The 24,021-nt window shown below is 38.0% G+C and overlaps 1 protein-coding gene across 2 annotated transcripts in view; it reads right to left on the bottom strand.

Moving 5' to 3' along the window:
• The window catches only part of SATB2 (SATB homeobox 2), a 189,565-nt gene that overhangs the window by 158,580 nt on the left and 6,964 nt on the right, over positions 1 to 24,021 (bottom strand). For both annotated transcript variants that reach the window (XM_061203725.1, XM_061203719.1), the window contains 2 exons: positions 23,136 to 23,363; positions 1,374 to 1,550 (listed from right to left, as the gene is read on the bottom strand). In XM_061203725.1, coding sequence (XP_061059708.1) covers positions 1,374 to 1,550; positions 23,136 to 23,304 — 346 coding nt within the window. In that variant the 5' untranslated portion in view covers positions 23,305 to 23,363. The remainder of the gene's footprint in view (positions 1 to 1,373; positions 1,551 to 23,135; positions 23,364 to 24,021) is intronic.

The following is a 24,021-nucleotide window of genomic DNA, read 5'->3' on the forward strand; positions in this document are numbered from 1 at the left end:
CTTGAATCCCTCACACAAGAAGGAAAGTTGTCGGGGAAAGGAAATGAATCATCCTTTATCACGCTGCTTTGAAAGCAGTGGACTCTACGATTCAGTTGTATGTATTACTGCACCCAGACAGGCCAAGTGCTGGGATTCAGACTGCACTTCAACTCACAATAATCCATGGCCCTGGGAAAACATTCTTGACCTCCTGGTTTCAGATGAGTTGCTTTCTTGGTAGAACTAAGATATAATTTGAACATTTAATTAAAACTTTTTTTAAACAGTAATAATCTGCTTATAAAATCAGAGTCAAGAGCTGGGGAATTTAAATCCCATGTCCTTGGTCACCATATTTTGTAACTTTTTATAAACTGTTTAATCTCTCACAGTTTCCTTCTCTCAATAAATAGAGGCTTGGACTAATAGTTCTTAGGAAGTATATGAAGAGGAATTCATTTGAAAAAGTAGCAAAAATCCATGGCACATACACAAATGTTAAGTAAAGACAGTAATAAAGGAAATAAATATATGGAATAAGACCTGGAAGTCACTTGTTTCTATCCTTTAGTTCTAACCATTATCATAATCTATACAGTTCAATAATTTCAGCTAAGAAACAAAGATAATCATTCCATTGGGTCAAAAATTTATTTTTCCATTCTCCAAGGTTTGGGGATATTTTTGCTATTTGTTTTGTCAATTATCTGGCATAAAAGAACAATGGGCAACACAAGCTCACAATGGATTCCCCAGTGCTGTACAATTCACACTGAAATAATGATGCAATTTTAATATTTAATTATATTTAATTAAATAGGTAAAATGAATTGATCACAAAGACACTGAGCATTTTTTTTTTTTAATGAATGGACCACATCAGAACTACAGAGAGGTTTTCAAAGATACAAAAGTACAGTATATAAGAGGCATACATTTTTTTCTATTTAACTAAAAGCTGATCATAATGTGCAAAAGCGGCAGGCCCAAAGCAATAAATAAATTTAGAAAACTGAAAGCTTATAATTCACATATTAAAGTTTGGATAAGTTAGGAGTCAAATGTCTCAGCACTCTGAGAATACCGATTTGGGGACTTAGAGAAAATAAGAGAGTTATTAATGCAACAAAACCCATGATGATCACTCTGAAATGCAAGTGATGGCTTGAAATGGGATTTTGGTGGCTCTAGAGGTACTGGTCAAATGCTTCCCAACGCAACCAGAAAACCAGACTCTCCATGAAACATCCTGCTGTTCACTGTTTGGGAAAGATGTTAGATGTAACCACTCTCCTCCGATCCCTGTTTGGAGAATTATTTCGGGGAACACACTCTTCCTCAAATCATGACACACCCGAGGCACGGGGAGGAGAGGGGAGACGCGAGAATACCTTGTGCCTGCGCCGCGGAGCTGTGGGAGTAGCCCAGGGCCAGGAGCGCGGTCTCCACCAGCTGGCTGAAAAGCACGTCCTTGCGAACCAGGACAAACTCCGCGTGTTCTTCCCTGTTGTCAAATTCAAGAGAGCCGTCCAACTGCTCTACCACACAAAAGACCGGAATCATCAAACCTGCAGGGACAAAACCCAAGAGCAAAACACAAACATTACAAAGCAAACCCCAGTCATCATGAGAAGGGAAGAGACAGTTATCATCTGTGGACAGTGGTTTGGATTAAACAAGCCTCTTAGTCAGATGGGCCTAATGGGAAAACTGTGGGGGTTTTTTCCCTCCATTACTACCATCAGACTGCAGCAGAATTGCCCCAAGCAGTGGCAGAAGCCCTCAGAGTCTAGTCATTAAAAAGTGGAGCACACCAATCAGAGGGGTCCTGACTGAGAGACCTCAAGTTCACAGCCGGCGCATAGGTGAGATCAAAGTGACCTTCCAGACCCTAGCATCCTCGTATCTATGGTCCTATCATTAACTATTAATCAGGACTAGTATTTTCAGATCAGATCTGCTTTTGTCTAGAAATGTTGTAAGATACCTAGTAATGGTCCTAAGCTATTACGTGAATATGTACCAGAAAATCAATAGGAGTTTAAAAGAAGACCCTCTTGTATCTTTTCTTTTTCTAAATCCTGGTAAACAGGCCATCAACTAACCTGAAAATACCCTGCTCATGTAAGTCTTAACTGACATTTAATTTATGTCAAAATATACATACAAATATGAAACTTTGTTTTTTAAAAAAATTATTATTTTATATAATAACACCAGTTATCACTGGAAAGGAATATCTCTGCTTGGTTTTCAAAGAAAAGAAGTAAACTACCCTAAAGAATAAAACAAATTAGTGTAGTTGAAAATCTGTTGAAATCTGTTGTCACTGAAATATTTCTCTCCTTTGTATCAATATGTGAAAAGCTAAAAAATGTTTAATTCGCCAAAGGTGTTTTATAAAATGTTTTTTATTTTTTTTTTAAAGCCATACAGGTATTTAAATCTAAACATAGCCATGGCAAAAGAAGATCAAAGTTTTACCAACACACGAGTAATAAACATGGACTCTGCCCTACATAATTCACACAAATTAGTATGTTACAGAGTAAGGATCTGCTCCAGGTCTTCTCTTCGTGCAAGAAAAATCAAAGGTTATGAAGGATGAGTGGGCAGGTGGAGAGATGGGGGAGGTGGACGATGGGCTGGCTGTTCATGATGATGGCACTTCACAATAAAAATAAGACCTCTGTGTAAAATGACACGTGCAAGTATGGCCTCTCACACACAGAATGCAGAGGAGTTTCTCTAGAAGCCCCTCCCTGTTGCCCAGACCCTAGAAGCCTCCTGACTCACTCTGATCTGGAAAGCAGAGGGTGGGAACAGATACTCTGCAAACTACCAGGTCACAGATTTAGATTTTTCTTCTAAAGATAATACAATGGTGCAACTGGTTCCCATGTGCTAATTATTATTATTAAAGATAATAAGTGTTGGATGTAATTATTAAATATAATCATTATTAACAATAATAATACTCATTAAGAATTGTTATCATTAAAGATCACGGTAATTATTACTAAGCCTGCACGACAGACTAGCAAGCCACACAATACCAGACCTGGGACAACTATTAACTTAGGGTTCACGCCAAGGAACAACAAAGCAGCATTTTTGTCCATTGCTCCTATACTGTCCATGGTATAGACTCACGGAGCATAGGAAATAAGGGTGGAGCAGACTGACTGTTTTACATAAAGAGGAGAATTTAGCCTAGCCACATGGTGCCTTACAAAATATTTTTTTTAATTGTGACCAGCACTGGCATATCAAATGCTTATTTACTTATATGTCCGGTTTATTCCCCATTGCATGTAAGACATGTAGTGAATAATATAAAATAGATTTCCTCCAAATTATCTCTGTGGTCATTCATTTATCCAACTCTTACTCCCTGAACACCTACTGTGTGCCAGGTATCCCTCGTGGCTCCAGTGATACAAATGAAAACAAGCCTTACCTTGCTCCTGCCCTCAATGCAGTTGAAAAGTGTTGTAAAATCTTCCTAAGCAAGCATAATGGCATTTTATAGGACCCATTCATGAGAGTCCTTACCAGCAGGGAATAGCCCCCATTTAGACCTTTTAACTCTTACATACTAGTATATGATCTTTGTCCAAGGAAGTAGGTTGATTTCTCTTTTTAATAATTTAAACGTAAGCACACATAAGGCCGTGCAGTCAGTGGTGCCATAAGCTACTTCACCACTAATACCTGTGTGTACACAAGTTTCAATGCTGAAAATCCATGTGCAGTTCCTAATGTCAACATCTAAGTGTCACTCATCTGGGAATCACAGATAAGACCTTTAAATGAATCCAGTTGCTCCACAAGCTATCATGTGTCCATTACTTAGGAACCATAAATCTTCCTCAAGTCTATGGTCAACTGAAAAAACTTAAGACCCCATTAATTTTTTTAAATAATATTAACAGTTCATGAGTTAGAGATGAAATACAATACTAAAGCACAAGGATCTATATATCATGCAGAGATTTATGTTTTGAAAATGGCAATGACCAAAATATTTCCTAAATATTTTAGCTCAGTGAGTAAAGGAAGTAATTGTTATGACATGACAGCAATAACTCCTCACAGTCAAAAAGCAAGCACCAGTCCCTCATAGGCAATCGCCTACTTTCAAAAACAGAAGAAAAAAAAAGGACTTTGAAGTCATTTATAAAACAAAACAGTATTAATCAGAAGTGTATGATAATAGAATCTGTTCTGAAAGCACATATACATCTGATACCAAAAACGATCATAAAAGCTTATATTTAATGACTAAAAAATGTACCTTTTTAGTAGAATTGGATCAACCTAAACAATGAAATCTTTACAATGAAACGCAATTTTTACAAAAGAAGAAGAAGGCAGGAAAAATAGATGCAGTTACTAGTGACAATGACAAGAGAAATGAAAACGAGTAAAACAGTACAATTGAAGTCAAATGTAAGGAAGAAGAAAATTAAGGCATAGGTTTTAAATGCCTTTAAAAACAGCAAATCCCTAGGAAAGAAAACTATAAAAGGATGAGTAGAAATATATATCAAAAAAATATACTTATCCATTTTGTCCCCCCATTTGCTCCAGGAAAAAAGAGGGGAAAAAAAGGAAGAAAAAGAAAAAAGTGACAATGGATGAAAGGATAGGGTGAGTATGTGGAAAGCACTTCAAAAAATAAAGAATGGGAAGAATTAATAGATAAGTTCCAACAAAAGAATAACAGCAATAAAACTAAACTGCCTCTATAAAAATTCAGAAATGATCAAGAAGAAAAAGAAAGACACTCTTGTTCTAGCCCTATACCTACAGCTTATGGCATTATTTTTCTTTTATTGTAGCACAGACCCATCTTCAGATGATCAAGTAGAGAACTTTGAACCTTTTGATTATAAGCCTCGCTAAGCCTTTTACAATTGCAGGAGGTAAGCAAATGGTTTAATCTAGAGGACAGGCACACAGCCCTAGCCATTTGCTAAAAATTAAGAGCTGTCCTGACAATTGGGATAAATGGTTAATTCTGTTATCACAGAGGAAAAATAAGCAACGGGACTTTCTCTACTGGAAAAACGCATTTTCCCAACTGTCATTAGTTATGATACTCAATTGTCACTTTCATTATGACAATGATCTCTGAAGAAGCACGCATAATGATGAAGCGTTAACCTGGTCTTCACCAGCACAGCCCTGGGAACAGGGGGAACAGAGGGAACCGAGGCGTGCGGGGAGAGGGCCGCTCTGCACCCGGGGGCAGGCACTCTTAGGTGGAGTCCTGGCACTGCCGTACTAACCTGTGGGAGTGACCCTGGGAAATTTATCTGACCTCTCTGAGGCTCAAACTCCTCCCAGCTGAAATGCGAACAATAGCATCTACATCCTAGACTGGTTGTGACAATTAAACAGCGGAAGGTAGTTAAACTGTCTGACAGGTAGCCCTCAAATAATGAAACCTATTTGGTTTTCTTTTTTATAAATTTATTTATTTATTTATTTATTTTTGGCCGTGCTGGGTCTTCGTTGCTGCGCGCGGGCTTTCTCTAGTTGCGGTGAGCGGGGGCTACTCTTCCTTGTGGTGCGCGGGCTTCTCATTGCGGTGGCTTCTCTTGTTGCGGAGCACGGGCTCTAGGTGCGGGGGCTTCAGTAGTTGTGGCACGCGGGCTCAGTAGTTGTGGCGCACGGGCTTAGTTGCTCCGTGGCATGTGGGATCTTCCCGGACCAGGGCTCGAACCCATGTCCCCTGCATTGGCAGGCAGATTCTTAACCACTGCACCACCAGGAAGTCCCTATTTGGTTTTCTTTTTACAAAATCAGTATTAATACCATTTTACAGAGGAAAAAAAGAGACCAATCATTTTTTTCAGGGTCCATAATCAATGCTCATGATACTTCCTAAAAAGCATTTCTTCAGAATAAAAATTATACTAATAATCACTGAATGGCCTAATTACTGAAGATGCAAATAATAAAGGCTTAAAATGTTCAACAGGCCCACAGCAAAAGGGTGAAAGTGTTAAAAGCACCATACTTTATATTCTAAAATATATTCTAAAATTGCCTGTCCAATACAGGAGCCACAAGTGGTGACGGAGCACTTGAATGTTGACTAGTCCTGCGTTGAGATGTGGCGTGTGACATACACACTCAATTTCAACAATTTAATACCAAAAAATAAAAAATAATTATATTTAACACAAAAAAAATTTTTATGAACTGCATGTAGAGATAATATTTTAGATACATTGAGTTAAACAAAATGTATTTTTAAAATTAATTTCACCTGTTTCTTTACCATTTCTTTAAAAGAAGCTACAAGAAAATTTAAAATTATACACGCGGCTCTTATTACATTTCGATCAGACAGAGCTGCTCTAAGCAATCTGCCAAATACCAACATATACAACGGTTTTTCTGACCCAGGATAAATACACCACAAACTGATAAGCAGGACAATTGTGCGATTGTCTTGATGCCCCTCACTTATCTTTCCTCTGTGTTCCAGATCTTAGGAGACTTGAGTACAGATGTATTCTTGGTTAAACTCCAATATCTAACGTGATATCTTCTCCGCATCACTGAGCAAATTGTAGGCTATTGTTTTAATTCCTAATTATATTACTCCAACTTCTTTATTAAAGAAAAGCTTTTTTTCCCCTTCCCTTCATTTTAGAGAACAATTACAGTGTTCAGGAAATGACAAGACATTGGCATGAATGTGACCCGAGGAACAAGTACTCTTTAATGGGCTAGATCTAACCTAACAGAGAAAGATGAAAGAAGGTCCAGAGGCAGGGGGTCTAGATGACAGGGTTCTACCACCTTCTGCGAAAGCTGGACACAAAACAACACTCTCATTTGCACAGGGCCTCCTAAGTCATCGTGTACTCTGACATACATACTTACCTTTGTTTCCTCCCCACGTTTACCCTGTGGGAGGGTTATTATTACTCTCATCTGATAAATGAGAAAGCTGAAACTATAGGAAAATAAGTAAGATGTCCAAAGAAACCAAGAGAGGAAAGAGTAGAGCAGCTCCGATTAACCAACTTTAAAACCCAAGCACGCAGCTTTCTTGGGGGTCGAAAACAACACTCCAAAACCCATGTCCACAGAAATCTAAAGGCGTGGGCTTTTAGTAAAGGACCGTTCACCACACTTGCTGTGTCCAGTGGGTGACCTGCGTCGCTTGTAAGTGAATTTACCTTTCAATGGCCTATCACCTGTCAGGCACTGTGCTGGGCGCAGAGGAGGAACCAAACACAGATCCTGCCCTTAAGTCACTCACAGACAAAGAAAGGCTCAAATAATGGGTCCTTCTCTAGTGTGGTGCGCAAGGGCTCCGGTCTCCTCCCCAGCCCCTTTGCCTCCTGGGTCCACCTTCATTCCTGGACCTGCCCCCTGAATGACAGGAGCCAGTCTGAGATGACAGGAGGCCAGCCTTTCTCCTCCCCTCTTTCAAAGGGCTCCTAAAACCATCTGTTTCCAAAAGAAAGGCAGCCACAGGGCCCACTCCCTTCCCTTGGGCCGGCAGTAGATCTGGTTCTATTACCTGAGAAGGTCCCTGGGCTAAATGAAGATTACAAAGGCTTTAGGGCAGAGTCTCTCATATGTATCTGTTCTTTGTATAAAACTGAACCTGGAGTAAAACATCATGCTCAGCAACCACCACAATCAATAAATCACAGAACCCCAGAAACACTGAAACAAATTCTACCCCGGAAAGCAAGTGAATAATACAGGGTTTTCCAGAGGACTGGCAGGGAAGGGAGTGAGGGGTGGCAACTATCTTTTCTTATTGCAAATTTACTAGAAAAACAAAACAACCACTTCCTTGCTCTACAACCTCATATCCTCTCCGTCTCTCTTTCTCTCACACACGCACAAGCACACACTCACATTCACACACACACCCTGCGTCACAGACAAGAATAGAAAGAACTCGCCAATATTAACCTCTAGATGCTTCCTCCCACCCTAAAACAATAAAGGCAAGTTTGAGCGCCAAGAATTGCTCCCGGAAATAGAAAGAAAGGATAGGGTGTTCCTCACCTCCTTCTTGGGGTCCCAGGCAAAATTTCAAAATGGATCAAGTGTGTCTTCCCTACTCTCTTCTTTTCTGCTCCTGCCCTTCACTCCCAGGGACTAGCCTCCTGAGCTCTGGTGGCCCCAGGCTCCACATTCCACTCCAGCCTCCCATTCCCCCAGGGGCTGAAATTCCAAAGAGATTAATAGATAAAAACATGCTACACTTCGCTGTTTTAATGGCTTGGTAGTCCCTTAATTTCCTCAGATATATTTTCATTGTAAGAGAAGTACACTGTATCCCACATTAACTTCTAATGGAAAGAATTTCAGGTACTGTCATAAAGAAAAACATGCTTTCACCAGTCTTGGGGGGGAGAGCAAAAGCATCTGGGGGCAAAGGAGCCACCCACAGGTGGCCCAGAGGACCTCCAAGCTCCCCTAAACTGCTCCACTTTCCAAAGTTCCTTTCTGTCTTTTGCTTGTGAACTACAGATTCTCAGAAGGATTCATTCATTTGTTTTTGTTGTTGGTTTTGTTTTTAACTCTTCCCGAAGAGGAAGCAGGAGCTGAGACAGAGGTGGGACAGCTGAAAGTCCTGGGTCTTTAACAGGTGGAGGACCAGTCAATCCTACAATTATGGGGAAGGCAAAATGTGCTTAATAATTACTCTAAGTGCAAATGAAGCCACATATGCAGAAATTCGATCTCCTGTTCATCCATGACCCAGTTGCTTAGACCTCAGAATTAGGCCTCCAAGTAAAGTTTTAACAATATAGCTCCTTGATGCCACTTCCTCTATGGGGAGGTGAGGAGAGGTAAGACTACCAAGAAATATTTTATTTTCAGAAATCTCTCTAGTAAAACCAGACACTACTTTGCAGCCCCTGGGGCAGATCTTAACTTTGGAAGATAAGAACAAAAAAATAGGCCAGGGGTAGGGATGGCCTAGTAAACTCTGGTCCTCTCACTTACCACCTCAAAGGCTCAAATTGGGTTTAAAGTGGTAGGGAAGGGAGATGGGTTCTGGTCTTCCAGACCTCTGATTCCAGGCCTGTCCCCAAACTGAGAGGCCACAATTCAACCTGAAGTCAGATCTGAAGGCTGAAGGATAAACTCCAGGTCTCTCAATACTCTTCAGTTATAGAAATGCAGTGGCAGGATCAAGTTGGCCTGGCAATCTGCAACACAGGATTTTACAGGCACACAGGAGGCACAGTGTGGCTACTTATCTAAACAAAAATGCCTGAGCTACACCTGGGAACACAGCCACAGCAAGCCTGACCCAAGGAACTAAATTCCCAGCTGTCAGGAATGTCCAGTTAGAGTGAACGAGAGGCCGGTCTTTTCCTTCTCCAACATGAACTGGACTTAGATTAAGTCTTCACCCTCTCACTCTCCCTTCCACTCCCAGGCTGACCTGCAGCAGGCCCAAAAGAAATGTTTGTTTATTTTAACAAAATGCTAATTCCACCTAGACATTAGTAACCACCATTAATAGGCAGTGTCGGTTCCGGAAGTCCCATGACTCCCTAGCCACCTAACTTGTCCACATCACTTTGGCCCGACTACACAGCATTCAGCATTGGTAGACAAGGAAAGCTTTCTAGGAAAAGATCCGCACAAGTGAATTCAGGAGCTCACTCCATGTTCTCCGGGGAAAGCGCACCAGACCACAGGGCCCTGCACGACCACCGTCCACAGAAATTGTTGGTTTATCACCACGAAGGCATCACAGTCAACTGGCGTAGGACTCTGTTGGGTAGCAGCACTGTGCTCTGTGACTGTGCACATCCTGGAGCCCTGGGCATCTTATCTGCAGTCCTACCCATGTCCTGCACTGAAGGACTGCAGCATCTCTTCTAAATGTAGTAACTACAGAGAGACAAAATGTTTACTGATCCCAGAATCAAAAAAAAAAAATTTAAGAAAAGGAAAAAAAGTAGAATATGCAAGTTTGTGTATCACAGAAGAGTTCAAACATATGGCATACTGTGTAAGTATCCCCAAGTTCAAAACTAAATTCTTGAGGTTCTTTTCTCACTGGGTTAGAAATGCATATATTAGTAAGCCTTGAGACTCAATGGCATGCTGAAATGACTATACCATAATTCATCAACATTAGGATTTCCTTCCTCCGTTAAGTAGAATTTTATTCTGGAGGTTTCTGGGAGGATAATTTTTTAAATAGTATTGAACTAGAGATGTACTTGCCGCTCCCTTCATTCTTATTATCCTCTCTGGAAAAGCTATTTGCAACTCAGAGCCCCAGGAGTCAAAAAAGGAGTTAATAAAAATTACCTTTATACTAACATTTGCTTCGTCATCTCAGGTTTTGAGCTCTGCCTTAAATGTTATTTTATCTAATTTAATAATTAAAATAAAAACCCTTGATTAATTTCTCCAGTGTAGTGGTAAGGAAAGCTTAACTGTACTGAGGTTCTCTAGCAAGGAATTAATAAAGGAATCAAGCACTCGGCTCTCAATAAGACAAGACTACCCAGATTTCTAGTGGGGATATTTCAGAGCACAAGCATGTTTTCTTTGGGGAGTTTAACACCAAAATTATTAAAAATTGAGATCAAACACTGGTGCAAAGCCCCAAAGGAAATCATACTAGAGTTGAGAGATTTTTATCAAATAAAAACCTGAAAAGGTAAAGTTTTTATAGTGAAAAATAAAGACTTTCTCCCTTACAAGAGGAAATCCTACTGTCTATGTTTAGGGTTCAAACAGCAAAACATATATGGATGTTTAATAGATGTATAAAGATCGTCACTGTGAAATGAACGCAGATTTCACAAGGCCGAGCTTAAACAGACAGGCAGCCTTTACCATCCTTTCCCAACCACTAAAAGCCACTCTCATTCTTACACCCAACAAATGCCTCCACTGAGATGTAATAGCAACCAGGTCCTTGAAATGGCTAACACTGGGAGAAGAAAAAGAAAAGAACAGGAGGAGAGAGCAAGAAAGTCAAAATCATGCGGTGTATTCTGCAGTTCCCTAAGGGGACACTGGGCCCTCTGGATGGCAATACATAGGATATTATTATTGTGACTGAGATGAAGTTAATAAAACCCAGCATACAGACTGGGGAAACTCGGGTCCCCACTGATGGAATACTTCCCACACAAGATATTTTAAGCTTATATGTACCTGTACAATTTACAGCAATTACTTAAATAAGAAAAACAGAACAGAGAAAACTAGTATATTGTTTTTTTTCACGTTATGATTCTAAGACATCCCCTTTATAATTTATATCATTTCCAAAAGACACTATTAAGTTTGATATTAAAAAACCAAAGAGACCATTTCAGCCACTGCACGTAAATCCATTGAAACTCTTATTCTCATTCTTAATGTTATCTAAAGGATACCGCCCAACCAAAGGAGGAATGTTATTCCATTTTTAACTCTTTGAAAAGTGTCACAAAAAACCTTTTTTTTTTTCTCCTGGAAAAAAAAAAAGTCATAAATCTTTATCCTAAAGAAAATGTAAGTTTCTACCTTCCTTAAAGCACAGAAACCCTGGAAGAGCACTGTACTATTTTAAATTGGGGGTAATCCCAGATATGGAATATCTCAACCTCAGAAAGATTTCATTCTCCCTAGATTCCCTGGATTCACAAGCTCTTTAACTCTAGAATAATTTCTGAGCCATAAAATGAAGCATATTAGTATAGTTTCTCCCCATCCCCTGAGAGGCCACAATTTCAAAATAGTTCTCATCTCACAAGCTCAACACAAGATAGAAAGACAAGGCAAAGGCTCTTTTTCAAAATCTGCATTAAAGGAGAAAGGGGTTCTTTTGGAGGTTAACTCAGAGGTGTAGGTTTAGGTTTGTGGGTGAACTCCTTCAACTTCCTGCCATACTGACAGCAACTCTGTTATCTTAGCACCATCACTGCCCAGGTCCAGGTAAAGATGATAAAAGAAACTATACCTAACATCTTTGGTGAATATAGGTTCATTTCTTTATTTTGCTAATAGAAGTAGGATCGACAAACAGATATGTTTTCAGAGAGCAAGCCTGTGTTTATTATATACATGAGAGGCTGGCTGTGAAAAAGACGACTTCACTGACTCACATCAAAGGAAGAAAAGAGCTGCGTCTCAGAAGCCTTCCTTGGTTAAAAAGAACTGTCTCCCTCAAACCTGCTTTCAAGCTATACATCAATCTTCAATATAATTATGTTTGACAGAATATAACCTCTCGGCAGTTAACTTGTTTACAATAAATGCTTAGTTTGGGTACATGGACTGTATTTCAGTCTTATAAATATCAAACGCAAACCTACAACACTCCCATTATGGAGCTGAGAATTATCTAGCTATAAATCTTTTTATTGGGGGACTGAGGGAATTACTTTGCAGCTTGTTTTCCACTAACCACTTGGAACAGTGTGAAAAGAGGTACATTTATACTCTGACCCTGTGCTAATTGGAATTCTATACATTTCCATGGGAGAGTGTGCGGTATCAATTCTGAATATGAAGGTCAGCCCCCAGACAGTTTTGCCATGGCAGCAAAAATATACACATGCAGCAAAATGGTTCTTACTGAAGTCATGGCATTTTCCTCCAGTTCTTTTTCTCCTCCAAGTCTCTTGGGAACTAATGGCCATTTGTGATGGCATTGGCAGGCTTTCAATAGTAAGCTCTAGTTTGGGGGGCGGTGGGGTTTGGTTATAAGTTACCTGTAAAAACGTGCTAAAGGCTCAAGCTTACTATATGAATGGACCTGTAAATAGAGTGAGTTGTGCTGAATATTACCTGGAGATCCATTTGAGAAGGAAAAAAAAATCAGAATCACCTGGTTTACCCTTGTAAAATGTCTTTACTTGGGTCTTAAACGTGTAATAACTTCCCTTTTCACTAACAATTTGCTCCTCTTATGATACTGCTCCTCAATAATGAAGGGTGTTTGGTCATCTAATACCACATCTGCCAAACCTACATACAGGACAAAATCTTGTCTAAATGGAGCCTGGTAAGCTGAAAGCCGGCAAAGCTTCAGGAGAACCCTGGTTTAGCCTCACTCTCCTCCAGGAGCGATTTCCAGGCATGCATTCTTCCTAGCGTTCTGAACACTTTCTGGTTTGCAGATCATGACAACTGATCATCACAGGGTTTCCTCAATTGTTTCTTAATTTCACAATTACCTTGTAACCAGATTCCTATAATAACTCAACTTTAACATAGTATTAATATCATATATTTAAAAGATCATTTTAAGAACCCTAGTTTAAATATATTTTCCAAAATAACAAATACTGGGAAATTTAGTCCCTTTATTACTTAATACTGAGATCCCAACTTCTTTCCTTCTAGTCAATGCTATAATTTCAGGTGACATAAAGAATTTTTTACATCTCTCAGCTTCTAATAAATAAGACAGGTAACTGATATGTAAGTTTCAAGGGTCCTCAAATATAACTTTATTAAGAAAAATTTGCCACATGACTTTAGTATGAGAGAGGGGAAAAATATTTTCATTGCATTAGCAGCCTCACAGATCTTTTTTGTTAATATCAAAAGCACTAGTTTGCAATATGAACTAATGGAAAATTGTTAAATTCACCTAAAATAATCACTTCTTTTTTTGATTTAAATAAGCCCTTTTAAAACCTTGACTATTTAACTGCTATTTACTTAGGGGAGGGGAGACATGGAGAAGGTGACTGTATAAAAAAAAAAAAAAAAGGTTTTTTTTTCTGATTGTACAACAAAAATTCCCTCCCAGGCAAAAAGGCATTATGCCAAGTTCCACCCAGAATTAATGTTTAGGTTTAAATTATAAAGCCCAGAAAAAAAACAGAACCACTAATAGACCCTTAAAGCTCGTGGCATTCGTCGATGATGTTAGGTTATGTAAATGTTAAAACTGAAAAACCTTTTGCTGACAAAAGTATTTTAATGAAGGCACTATTAACTAGACTCTCTAAACTGAATTTTTTTTTTAAAAAAAGAAGCCTTTGAGCTGTATGACATAAATTCCAGTCTGAAAGGGATTATGCTTGGGACAATTCTGGGATCATGAGACCTCCACCAGGAAGGGTTTACTGCCTATCTTATTCCTTTCATTTTGCTCTCAGGAAGGTTTTTAAATATTGAACCCAAGAAAACTCTTAGCTACAGACCAAAGAAACAGTCTCCTCTAACTCTGTCAACTAAGTCCAACCTTGGGCTCCAGCTGCTTTGATGGCCAACAGCATTTGCGGTTTTAGTATCCGCACAACGGGCAGGGGTTAACTCCACTGTCTGGGCTAACTCCACTTTCATCACCCAAGTTTCCAGGCACATGCAATTCTATGAATAGAGTAAGAAATACAGCCTAGGGTGAAAGAACGCTAGCCACTGATTTCAGCGGCTGCCAGCCAGCTCGTTCCAAGTTGCTGAAAGCCCTTCTCTGGGTAATGAGGGCTGGAGGCTCAGCAGTGCGAAGGATTATCGATTCATTGGTTCCAATGATTGCAGATGGAGGCCAGAGCCTGTGCATCTCAGGTGACAGTCTATGTCACCTACATGAATGGCAGGTGATGTGTCCATGTGGAAACTCGGGGTCCCCAACAACCCCACGTGAACCGAGAAAAAATACGGGTGCTCATTATTCACCTTCAACTTTCTCCCTCCCCTTCAGCCAGGGGAGGAAGAACAGCAGATCCAGGGACCACACCTAACCCTTACTTTGCAGGACTTTGTAACAAGAGGAACATTCATTACTTTTTACTTCCATTTACATAGGTGAAAAAGAGAAAGAGACAGAGAGAGAGAAGGTAGTTACACCTCAGGTAGAATATAAGAAACTGATTTCCCGTCGTAAACTGTACATGAAGACAAATCAGTGAGCACTTCTCATGTCTCCTGAGCAACTACCTCCCGGGGGCTCCTCTCTGAACTTCCCAGGGAGAAGCAAGAACCAAATGGTCTCTCCCCAAAACAGATTTTAGCTAATAAATACAGCAAAGTAAGTGAAAAGTACTTGAGTTATTCTGCATCTTCTTCAAGACTAAAAATTTGTACGTTGTGTGACAGTTCCCCCTCATTTTTCTTAATGATGTTTTTATTATTCTTTCACTCAATTAAAGCAGAAATGGATATTGCATCTTCTGACTGTATAATTGTTATTGTAATCTGTTTTCGATCACTGCTTGGGAAATGGGTCCGAAACAACATAAACTCTCCACTGCCTCAGAAGGCATGTCATTTTCTTTTACGACGACACTTAAAGAGACATTTATCATGCCACTCTGTTAGCATCTTTGGGTTATGACTAAAGAAAGCTCTTGTTCTGTTAACCAAAAAGAAATAATAATAATGTTTTGAAAACATTGTTATTTGAAGAGTTTTGATATGAATGCGTTTTCCTTACAAGCTATCAATTTTTGCTTTTCTTATATGTATATATAAATAATTGAAACAAACGCAAGAAAAACATGCAATTTTAATACGGGGAATAATCAGGAAATTTGAAAATCAATCTTAGTCAGTTATAAAAGAATGGATATACTTGTTTTCTAGCCAAATTTTTTTTTAAAAGTAAAAAATATTTTTAAAAGATAAAAAAGATATCTGTGCTTAACATTATGAAATTAAAATTGTTTCTATGAAAAGTGAAAATCACCTCTGTCAGATCTTAGTGCTTTGGAAAACATTTTCTCTAACTAGAGTCTCTATTAATTTTGTTCATATCTGTGCAAGTCTTCAACAAAACAAAGAAAGTCACTGAGCTGCTGTGCACATTTCAATATCGGTGCAACCATCAGTAGGCACCAAACATTTACTCTGGTGTGAAATGCACCCCTTTTCATATACGGTAGTTTGAAGGGTTTCCCCTTAACTTTTCAATCTTTTTTGTTACGTTATGCTATAGTTTAACAGCCCACTGTGCTAAGGTAGAACTCCATTCCAATGATAAGGCAACTAGTTAAGGGCAGAACCTAATCTGCCTCACCCACTAGCCAACAGTAATAATACTGGGAGCAATTTAAATTGAAATATACATCCCCCACAGAGTTTTACTACCCTAATGTGTCATAAACACAAATAATATTCTTACTACAATATAAGACTGCCATAATTTGCTCATAACTTTATTGCAAGGTTCAAATTCTTGAAATTTCTATTAAGGATTTTTCTTCATTTTAAGCATTTGTCAAACTAGTAACTATAATATTCACTAGTTTATTTTAAAATTTTTTAAAGGTATACACATCAATTAAAAATGGAAAAAATACACACCATAAACCCAATTGCCATAATTGTATATCTATGGCACATTTACTCCATTGTAGGTCACTTTTACCTGGTTAATAAAAAATCTGGAATAAGTAAAACTTTGCAAATGAGAAGCCAAAGACAAGTTGTAGAAGACAATTTCTGATGCAGCCTTTCACTGCCTCGTAATTATACTGATTTTACCACAATTTTTAAATCACTTGCTATTAAACAGCAAAACAATTCTGTTAATTGAAAGCAAAAAAAATTATATGTATCGATGGAGTTCCATGATTTTGAAAACTCCACCATAGAGCATTTTTACATAAACACTATACAGCATGAAGTCCTTGTGGGGCTTGTTTCATGTAAAAGAAGAAAATAAATGTTTGGTTGCTCCCTGACTTCAGAAAATAAAGAAAATCACACACTATAGAGGCCACATCTGTACTTTTTTGGAAATATGTAAGTCCTCAACTGGCTTTTGTTTTAACTCATACCTCAATTCCACTCAGGGCGGTCTACTTTGACTTTGAAATATCTATCACATTACCCGTAAGTAGTAGGATGATGAATCCTTTGTATATAAAAATCAATTTTTAACACATAGACATTTCCAAACCTCTGTTGCACCTTAAAATAAAAGGAATTCACGGCTCTCCACATTGACACCCTAAATTAAGGATGGAGAGCAGTGGTAATTGGAAGTGAGAAAGGCCCAATACAATCAAAGTCAGCAGATGGAAATCACTCATTTTTAAATCGCTATAAAGAAAACAAAAGGCAAACTGTCTTCTTCATTTTTTGAGCTAAGCATAAATGTCTCCTACTTGAAACCATTTTCAGTTCTTTTCTTTCTTTCTTTTCTTTCTCTCTCTCCCTCTCCCTGTCCCTTCCTTCCTTCCTTCCCTGCTTCCTTCCTTCCTTTCTTTCTTTCTTTTTTTCCAAAAAGTAATGAGTTAAAATGTATGAGTTAGATCCAACATTTCACTGCTGTTCTTATTCTTGGGGAGTTCGGGGGGGAGGGGGAACTTGCTGCCAAAGCTTCAGAAAAGAGAGTTTAGGCTGCTAATTTTCCGTTCACAAAATCTAAATTCCCCTTATGCATCTCGCACAACTCATGAAATAATATGAAACAGTATTATATCACTGCAAATTGAGACATTTTTATCAAAATAAAGAGTGATGATGCCAACATTTCATTTGTCATTTCCCACTTGTCACTTTCCACTGACAAACTGTTACACATACAACTTTTGTCAAATGCTCCATCCTTAAATATGTTCCAAAATGCCATTGTATCTCAGCATTCATGTAAGGAAGATAGTAAAGCTATGTTACCACACATTAGTTACATAGGTTAAAAAAAAAAGCCTACTTATTAGGTAAAAGAGTATAAATAACTTTATTTACATGCTATGTAAGATAAAGTGTGGCTTCTTGAAATGAAATAAACTATGTACATATTTTTTGCACCTAATGTGAGATTACTAGTTATAAAAAACTTTTTAGTGATGAGAAATTGTCATTTTGCTCTATACTGGAAACATAAAGTTTTCTACCTTATTTTCAGTCAAAAAAAAAAAAGAAACCTAAAAACTCTAAAAAGACCAAAGAAAATAATACAATTTGAAATTCATCTAACTCTGTCAATTTGTCTTTTTTATATATCATATAAACTCTCTCCACATTGAATCTTAAAAAAAAAAAAAAAAAAGAGTTTTAAATTATCAAAGTAGCACCACCAAATTTGACTGCTTACCAGATACGCCTTGTCAGATATACCAAATAATTACCGTGTCTTGCCTGGAATAAAACTGATTTCCATATTCTTAAAACAACTCAAAATTAATATTCTTAGATATCTAATAAATTATGATTAGTCTGTTTCCCTCCCTACAGAGATAGATAGGCAAAATATATACACACATTCACACAAGGAGAAAAGAATTAACACAGGATATCTAATATGTACAGACTGATACTCTTAGTCACAACCCCCTGAAAAAAGAGGATACTGCTTATTGTCTGCAGTGGTTAAAAAACAGATGTCTTAAGGGACATCTATGTAGTTCTAACACACACACACACACACACACACACACATTTCACTGCAGATGATCTTGAATATATAATGGTCAGTGGGGTTTCTACTGATGGAATATAAGGCTTCCAAAATTACTCAAAACATCAAATTATGCTCAAGACTTTGAGGGGCGGATACCCTATGTTCTATTTAATGTGTATGTTCCATTGCATATATTTTTTTAACCAAGTATATCTTTATTTTAATAACAGGCCAAGGACTGAAAACACTTCAGAGAGGGCTATTTTTCTACCTCAGCAAAACTACAGAGGACATGCTAGATTGTTGGATGACCCCAAAGCCAAAGTTCATTCTATTTAAAAGATCTTAAACCCTTAAAAAAAAAAAAAAAAGTGGAGTACAAGACCGAAATACAACCTTTTCACTTTTAAAGTAATAACATGAGTCTTCCCTACAAGCATAATGGTATACATCCTAGGTTAAAATGAATTTAATGAGTTTTCTCCATTTCGCCTATGTCGACAATACGTTTCAAATTTCTAAATATTTTATACATTTCAATAGGTCAATATCTATACTCTTTCATATCTGCCCTCCTTTCAAAAAGTAAAACATCTCTCTACAACTGCTCATATGGTGACTACACCTGACCTGAACTGCATTTCTTTTACTCTTATCTAAAAGGAAATGTTCCACATGCAGACAATTAAACTAACTGTTGTTGTAGACAGTGTTCAGCTCTAAATGAGGCCCTGCGCAACAATCATGATCACATTTGCTTCCCTATTTGAGTACATCAGTGTGTATTGCATAATGATTTTTTTCCCCTTGCAACAAGACAGTTACGTTCTTGAAAGGGCTGCCTGGTAGCAAGAAGAATAGGTTTACTTCGAGTCAAAGAGTTACAAGATAACTTCAATAGACAATTCTTCAACAAAATTAAAGTTATTTTAAAAACTAATTTTTCCGAAAAAAGCTAATTTTTTTCAAAAAAATCAAGATATTCTCAGAGTTTAAACATTTTTCCTTGAACTCTAGAAGATTTAACACAAAAAAAGTCATCAAAATTCATAGGAAAACGAAAAATATCAAAAAGATTTCTGATGTTTAATGCCTCCTATCAGCAAATACACCATCTGGTATACTCAAGCGCTGTTCATTCAGTTTAAATAAAGCTGTCTGAAAAGTTCTTCTTTAAGCCAAACATTAAAAAATGAAAATGCTTGTGTTAACAATGAATGAAGCACAGTAATTTATTGCTATTAAAGCACAACTGGCCAGCGCCTTTCAGCAGTCCAGGAGGAAAGCAGAATGCCTTGCTTCCTCTGGAAACTTGATTGGCATCACTTTCATTTTATGCTGTAGGTTGTGTGGCTGAAGCATTACATACAGCAGAACATTTTAGGTACTTATGCTAATGGTGGTAAAAGGATCATCTGATTCTTATATTCATCATCTTTAATAATCTTTTCTTTTTCTAAATCTTCAAATAGATCTGTAAGTTTTAATCAACAATTTCACAAATATAAATTTCCCCACCATTAATCATCCTTTTTCAAAATCCTTATGGAGTGAATTACTAGCTGAGAGAGGACGCCAATTCTAGTAAGTGAATGTTACCCAGCAGGGATATAAAGCTGTCAACACCATGGTGCTCTTGCTTGCTCTAAACTCTCTCCCAGCCTTCATATGTTTTTTAAAGAGATATTAGCCTTTTTTTTTTTCCAGGACCTTCTATAAAAGCTGACTGTCATACACATCTGAGCACTTATATTTTATTACATACATGCTTTAAAACGCACTGCTTAGATAAGAGCAAATATAGCCTACAAAGTGTTAGAAATACAAAACAAAATTGATCTACTTTCTAATAGTCTTCTAAAGCTAACCACATTGTAAACAACACACTCTTAAGCCCCCTATTAAAACAGAACCCTGAAGACTGTGACAGTGTTTCTACCACCTCATCCAGTCAAATCCAGACACTAAAATTATGTCTCTCTCTTTTTTTTTTAGTTCTCATCAAAAACATAGCAAACTCTCTCTCTCTCTAAAAAAGGTAGAATAACAGCAACAGAATTTATTAGGGCAACCAATGCATTCAGAAGCATTTATTCACCTATTTATCAGAAGCATAAGATAAACTGACATTTTATTGAGCAACCAATTAACTTAATGATTTCCCCTATTTTTAGAGGGAGAGCATTTAAAAAGAGAATCACTAAAGATTGACAAATACATCCTCCCAAATTTTGAGCTCTATTTTTAAAATATATATTATTATAGCCATCTTTACAACATTGACAAGACTGCAGTATATCTGAAAATGGTAATAAATGATGCAGAGCTACAAATATTTTTGTAGTTGTCTATACTTATTATATTGCTTCATAAAGAAAATTTAAACAAAAGGAGGTAGGGTGATAGAAATATAATCTATTTTATATTTACTCTGTTCTAAAAAAAAAAACTTATTTCAATTATAAAAGAACCGCTAAATAGAAATATATTTTAAACATTTTTAAAATTTAGAATGTGCATTTTTAAAAAGGCTTTGCTTTTCTCCAGTCTATATACATGATTAAAAGTCATAATGAAATAAAATTATTAACGTCTCAATGTACATTTGGAAACTATATAAACTTAAACCCACAAAATAATCATTAACATTCATAAGAAAACTCTGTACTATTGAAATTTTATGTTCTAAGTTGTTATATTTGAAAGCTTTCTAAATTAAAATCTTTCCAAACAATCTATTAAGATCTATCGAGTAAAATCTTTCTTTTAAAAAAAACCTTTAAAAATCCACCATAGGTAAACTATTGTAACCACTTTACTGTTAAGTATCATAAATGGTACTTACTGAGACAAAATAATGTCATCTTTATTTTCAGTTTGGGAAACAGCTAAGACCTTTGATATTACTAAATTAAGTTAAAGCTCAGAAAAAAGTGACTATACGAGCTTGTCGAAACAAATTTATTATTCCTCACCAAGACTTAATAATATTTGTCTATATCAAATTTATGGTAAGTAGCCAAATATGAATTATAGTCTCAGAAAATATGAAAAGTAACCACTATTTTACACTGAGGGTATCCCTGGGTCAACAAAATCAGGCAGTTTCCTTCAGTAAGATATAGGGGAAAAAAAAACTTTTTGTAGGGAAGCACAATTGGTAACCATTACATTCTAAAATGTTTAGAGACTTCTTTCAATTTAGTGAGCTTAGAAAGAAACCAAAATTTCAGCCCAGGTTTTTTTCTTTAATGCATAAGGCCACTTTGAGAACACATCCTCTCCAAGGACTTCCAAAAGTTTTTCAATCCAACATTACCAGCACTTATCATACCATCTCACATTGGGTCCCACCATATTCACCATATATTTTTCTTTCTTATATGCATATACTAAAAAATGATCCGAAAAGTCCAAAGTTATTGCTTCACTCTCAAGACAACACATTAATAAACACTATTTCTAAAAAGTGAGTCACAAAACTACCAAGTTTTCTTTTGCTTCATTAAAGTATATCTTCAAGTCCCTAAAATGAAAGATACATAAGCCACAATCTATGGTCAAATAATTTTGTTAAAGCTTTTAAAACTGAGAGAATGAGTGCTTCTCAAGGGAGATGAGTAATATAAGGAACTAAGGCAAACCATCTTGAATGTCTACCATGAAGAAATAGTAATAGCAAAATAAGTAAAAATAAAAACCTGTTCTTTTATAAATTGTCTGTTGTCTGTTTATAAAATGTCTTTAAAAGGGAGTGGATATTTCGAATTAAGGCTTTACTTGGAAATACAAACTATGGCTCTTTAGAACATGGGAATTTATCACTAACTTTTGCCAGGGTTTTGTTTCATTTCAGGCTGGCTAATATAAGAATTATATTAAACAGGCTACTACTGAAAATATTAGGGGGGAAAAAAAAAACCTTTAGAAGCAAAAAAAAAAAAAAAGATTAAACTAGTAATTTATGTCAAACACAAAAAAAACTGCATGCCATGTAGAACTGTGCATTTACATTTAAAAAACAACTAAGGAAATGTCATGTAAACCTCAAAATATTTTAATAATGTTTAAATTTCTTGCATATCTTTATTTTATAAAATTACTTTCCCTAACCACTTTAAAAGAAAGTGGTTGTTTAAGTAGCAAAAACTACGAAAGATTTTAAGTAATATTAAATTCTTAGAAAGAAAAACAGCACGTAGTCAATAAGACTACTATGCTATTTTTACCTGTTGTGCTATAATTCATAACAAAGTTACAAATGCATATGACTTTAAACTTTATTTTAAAAAAACGGTAGCATTAAAGTCTCTAAGGGCCTGACAGATTCGTAGTGATTCTTTATTTCCCACTTGAAATGTGGCTGGAAATATTCCCAGTTGTTAATCATTTGTCTCGAAGCACTGTCCTAACTACAAAGTAACACCAACACTTGCTCCTGTACTAACCTGAGCATTAAACATTAGTCCATAAAAGCGAACGCACCTAAACTCCATCCCTACAGCAGATACTCTGAGGCAAGGCAAAAGAGTTAAATCACTAAAAAGCTCTCTAGGAAAATCTAGAAACAGTTAGCTGGCTGTGACATAAACCTGCCAACACCTCAGCACACAGTGGCAAAGTGCCCAAAAAATGCCACCCTCCGGGTAAACCACTTTGTTTTAACTCGAGATGAAGCTACCAGTTGCAGAGGAGAGGCGACGAGGACATTATTTGGCAACCTGGAATTCACTTCCTGTAATCCTACACCGCGACATCGCCTAATCAACCTGAACCCTGACACCCGGGCCTTTATCACCCGGCCGCGGGCTGCGCGCGCCTCCCTGCTCCGGGCTGTTACCTCCCACGGCCTTGGCCACGGCGCCGTTGGGCCTCCCGCGGGCTCCCATGGGGCTGCCGTTCTGCTCCAGCCGGGCCACCTTCACCGGGGGAGGACCCTTGACGTCGGGGCTGCCGCTCCGCCGGTCGGGGCTGTCCCGCAGACACGGGCTCTCGCTCCGCCGCTCCATGCTGCTCCGACTCGGAGACAAAGTTCCCACCGGCAGGTCGCAATAAAATGCACAGGGACCTAGGGAGGGGGCGGGGGGGGGGAAGGGGGAGGGAAAAAAAAGAGGGAAAACCGCTCACACACGTGATAGACGTTTAGGCCAGTGGCAGAGCGCTGCACCAAAGCCACACAAACTTCCTCCCACGCTGCCCGAGGGGCCCGAACAGGGAAGCCGGTCCCAACCTTACACTGGGCGGCCCAAAGGAAACCCAGAACTTGGGGTGCCGCGACTCTGCCCAGTCGCTGCTCCCAGAAGTTAGCTCTGGGTCACGAAGTCCGCCCAGGGCGCCCAGAAGTAATCCATTCAATGGGACAGGGTTGACATAAACCGTTCTCCGGTGCGCCGACCTTGCTGTCGGGGGGTCAGGGTTGCGGAAGAAGTGAACTTCCTAAGAAGACATCTCACTCACTCAAGGAGTGGGTGCGGGTGTACGTAAGTCCATATGAAAACAAATTAACCACAAGAAGAATGCGCTCTGAATCGCGGGGCAGTAGGCAAAGGCCTGCCAAAAAGACCCTTGAATCCCCGCTTTTTACCTTTACCGAGCACGTCCTGGGACACACACACACTCTGCACAAAATCAACCCTGATTCCACATTAATAAGCATCCCAAAACACTTGGCGGTATTCATCAGAATAACCTCAAGCGGGGTCTACAATCGTTATTATTTTGGAACG

This window comes from Eubalaena glacialis, chromosome 1 (assembly GCF_028564815.1).
Source record: "Eubalaena glacialis isolate mEubGla1 chromosome 1, mEubGla1.1.hap2.+ XY, whole genome shotgun sequence".
Lineage (NCBI taxonomy): Eukaryota > Metazoa > Chordata > Mammalia > Artiodactyla > Balaenidae > Eubalaena > Eubalaena glacialis.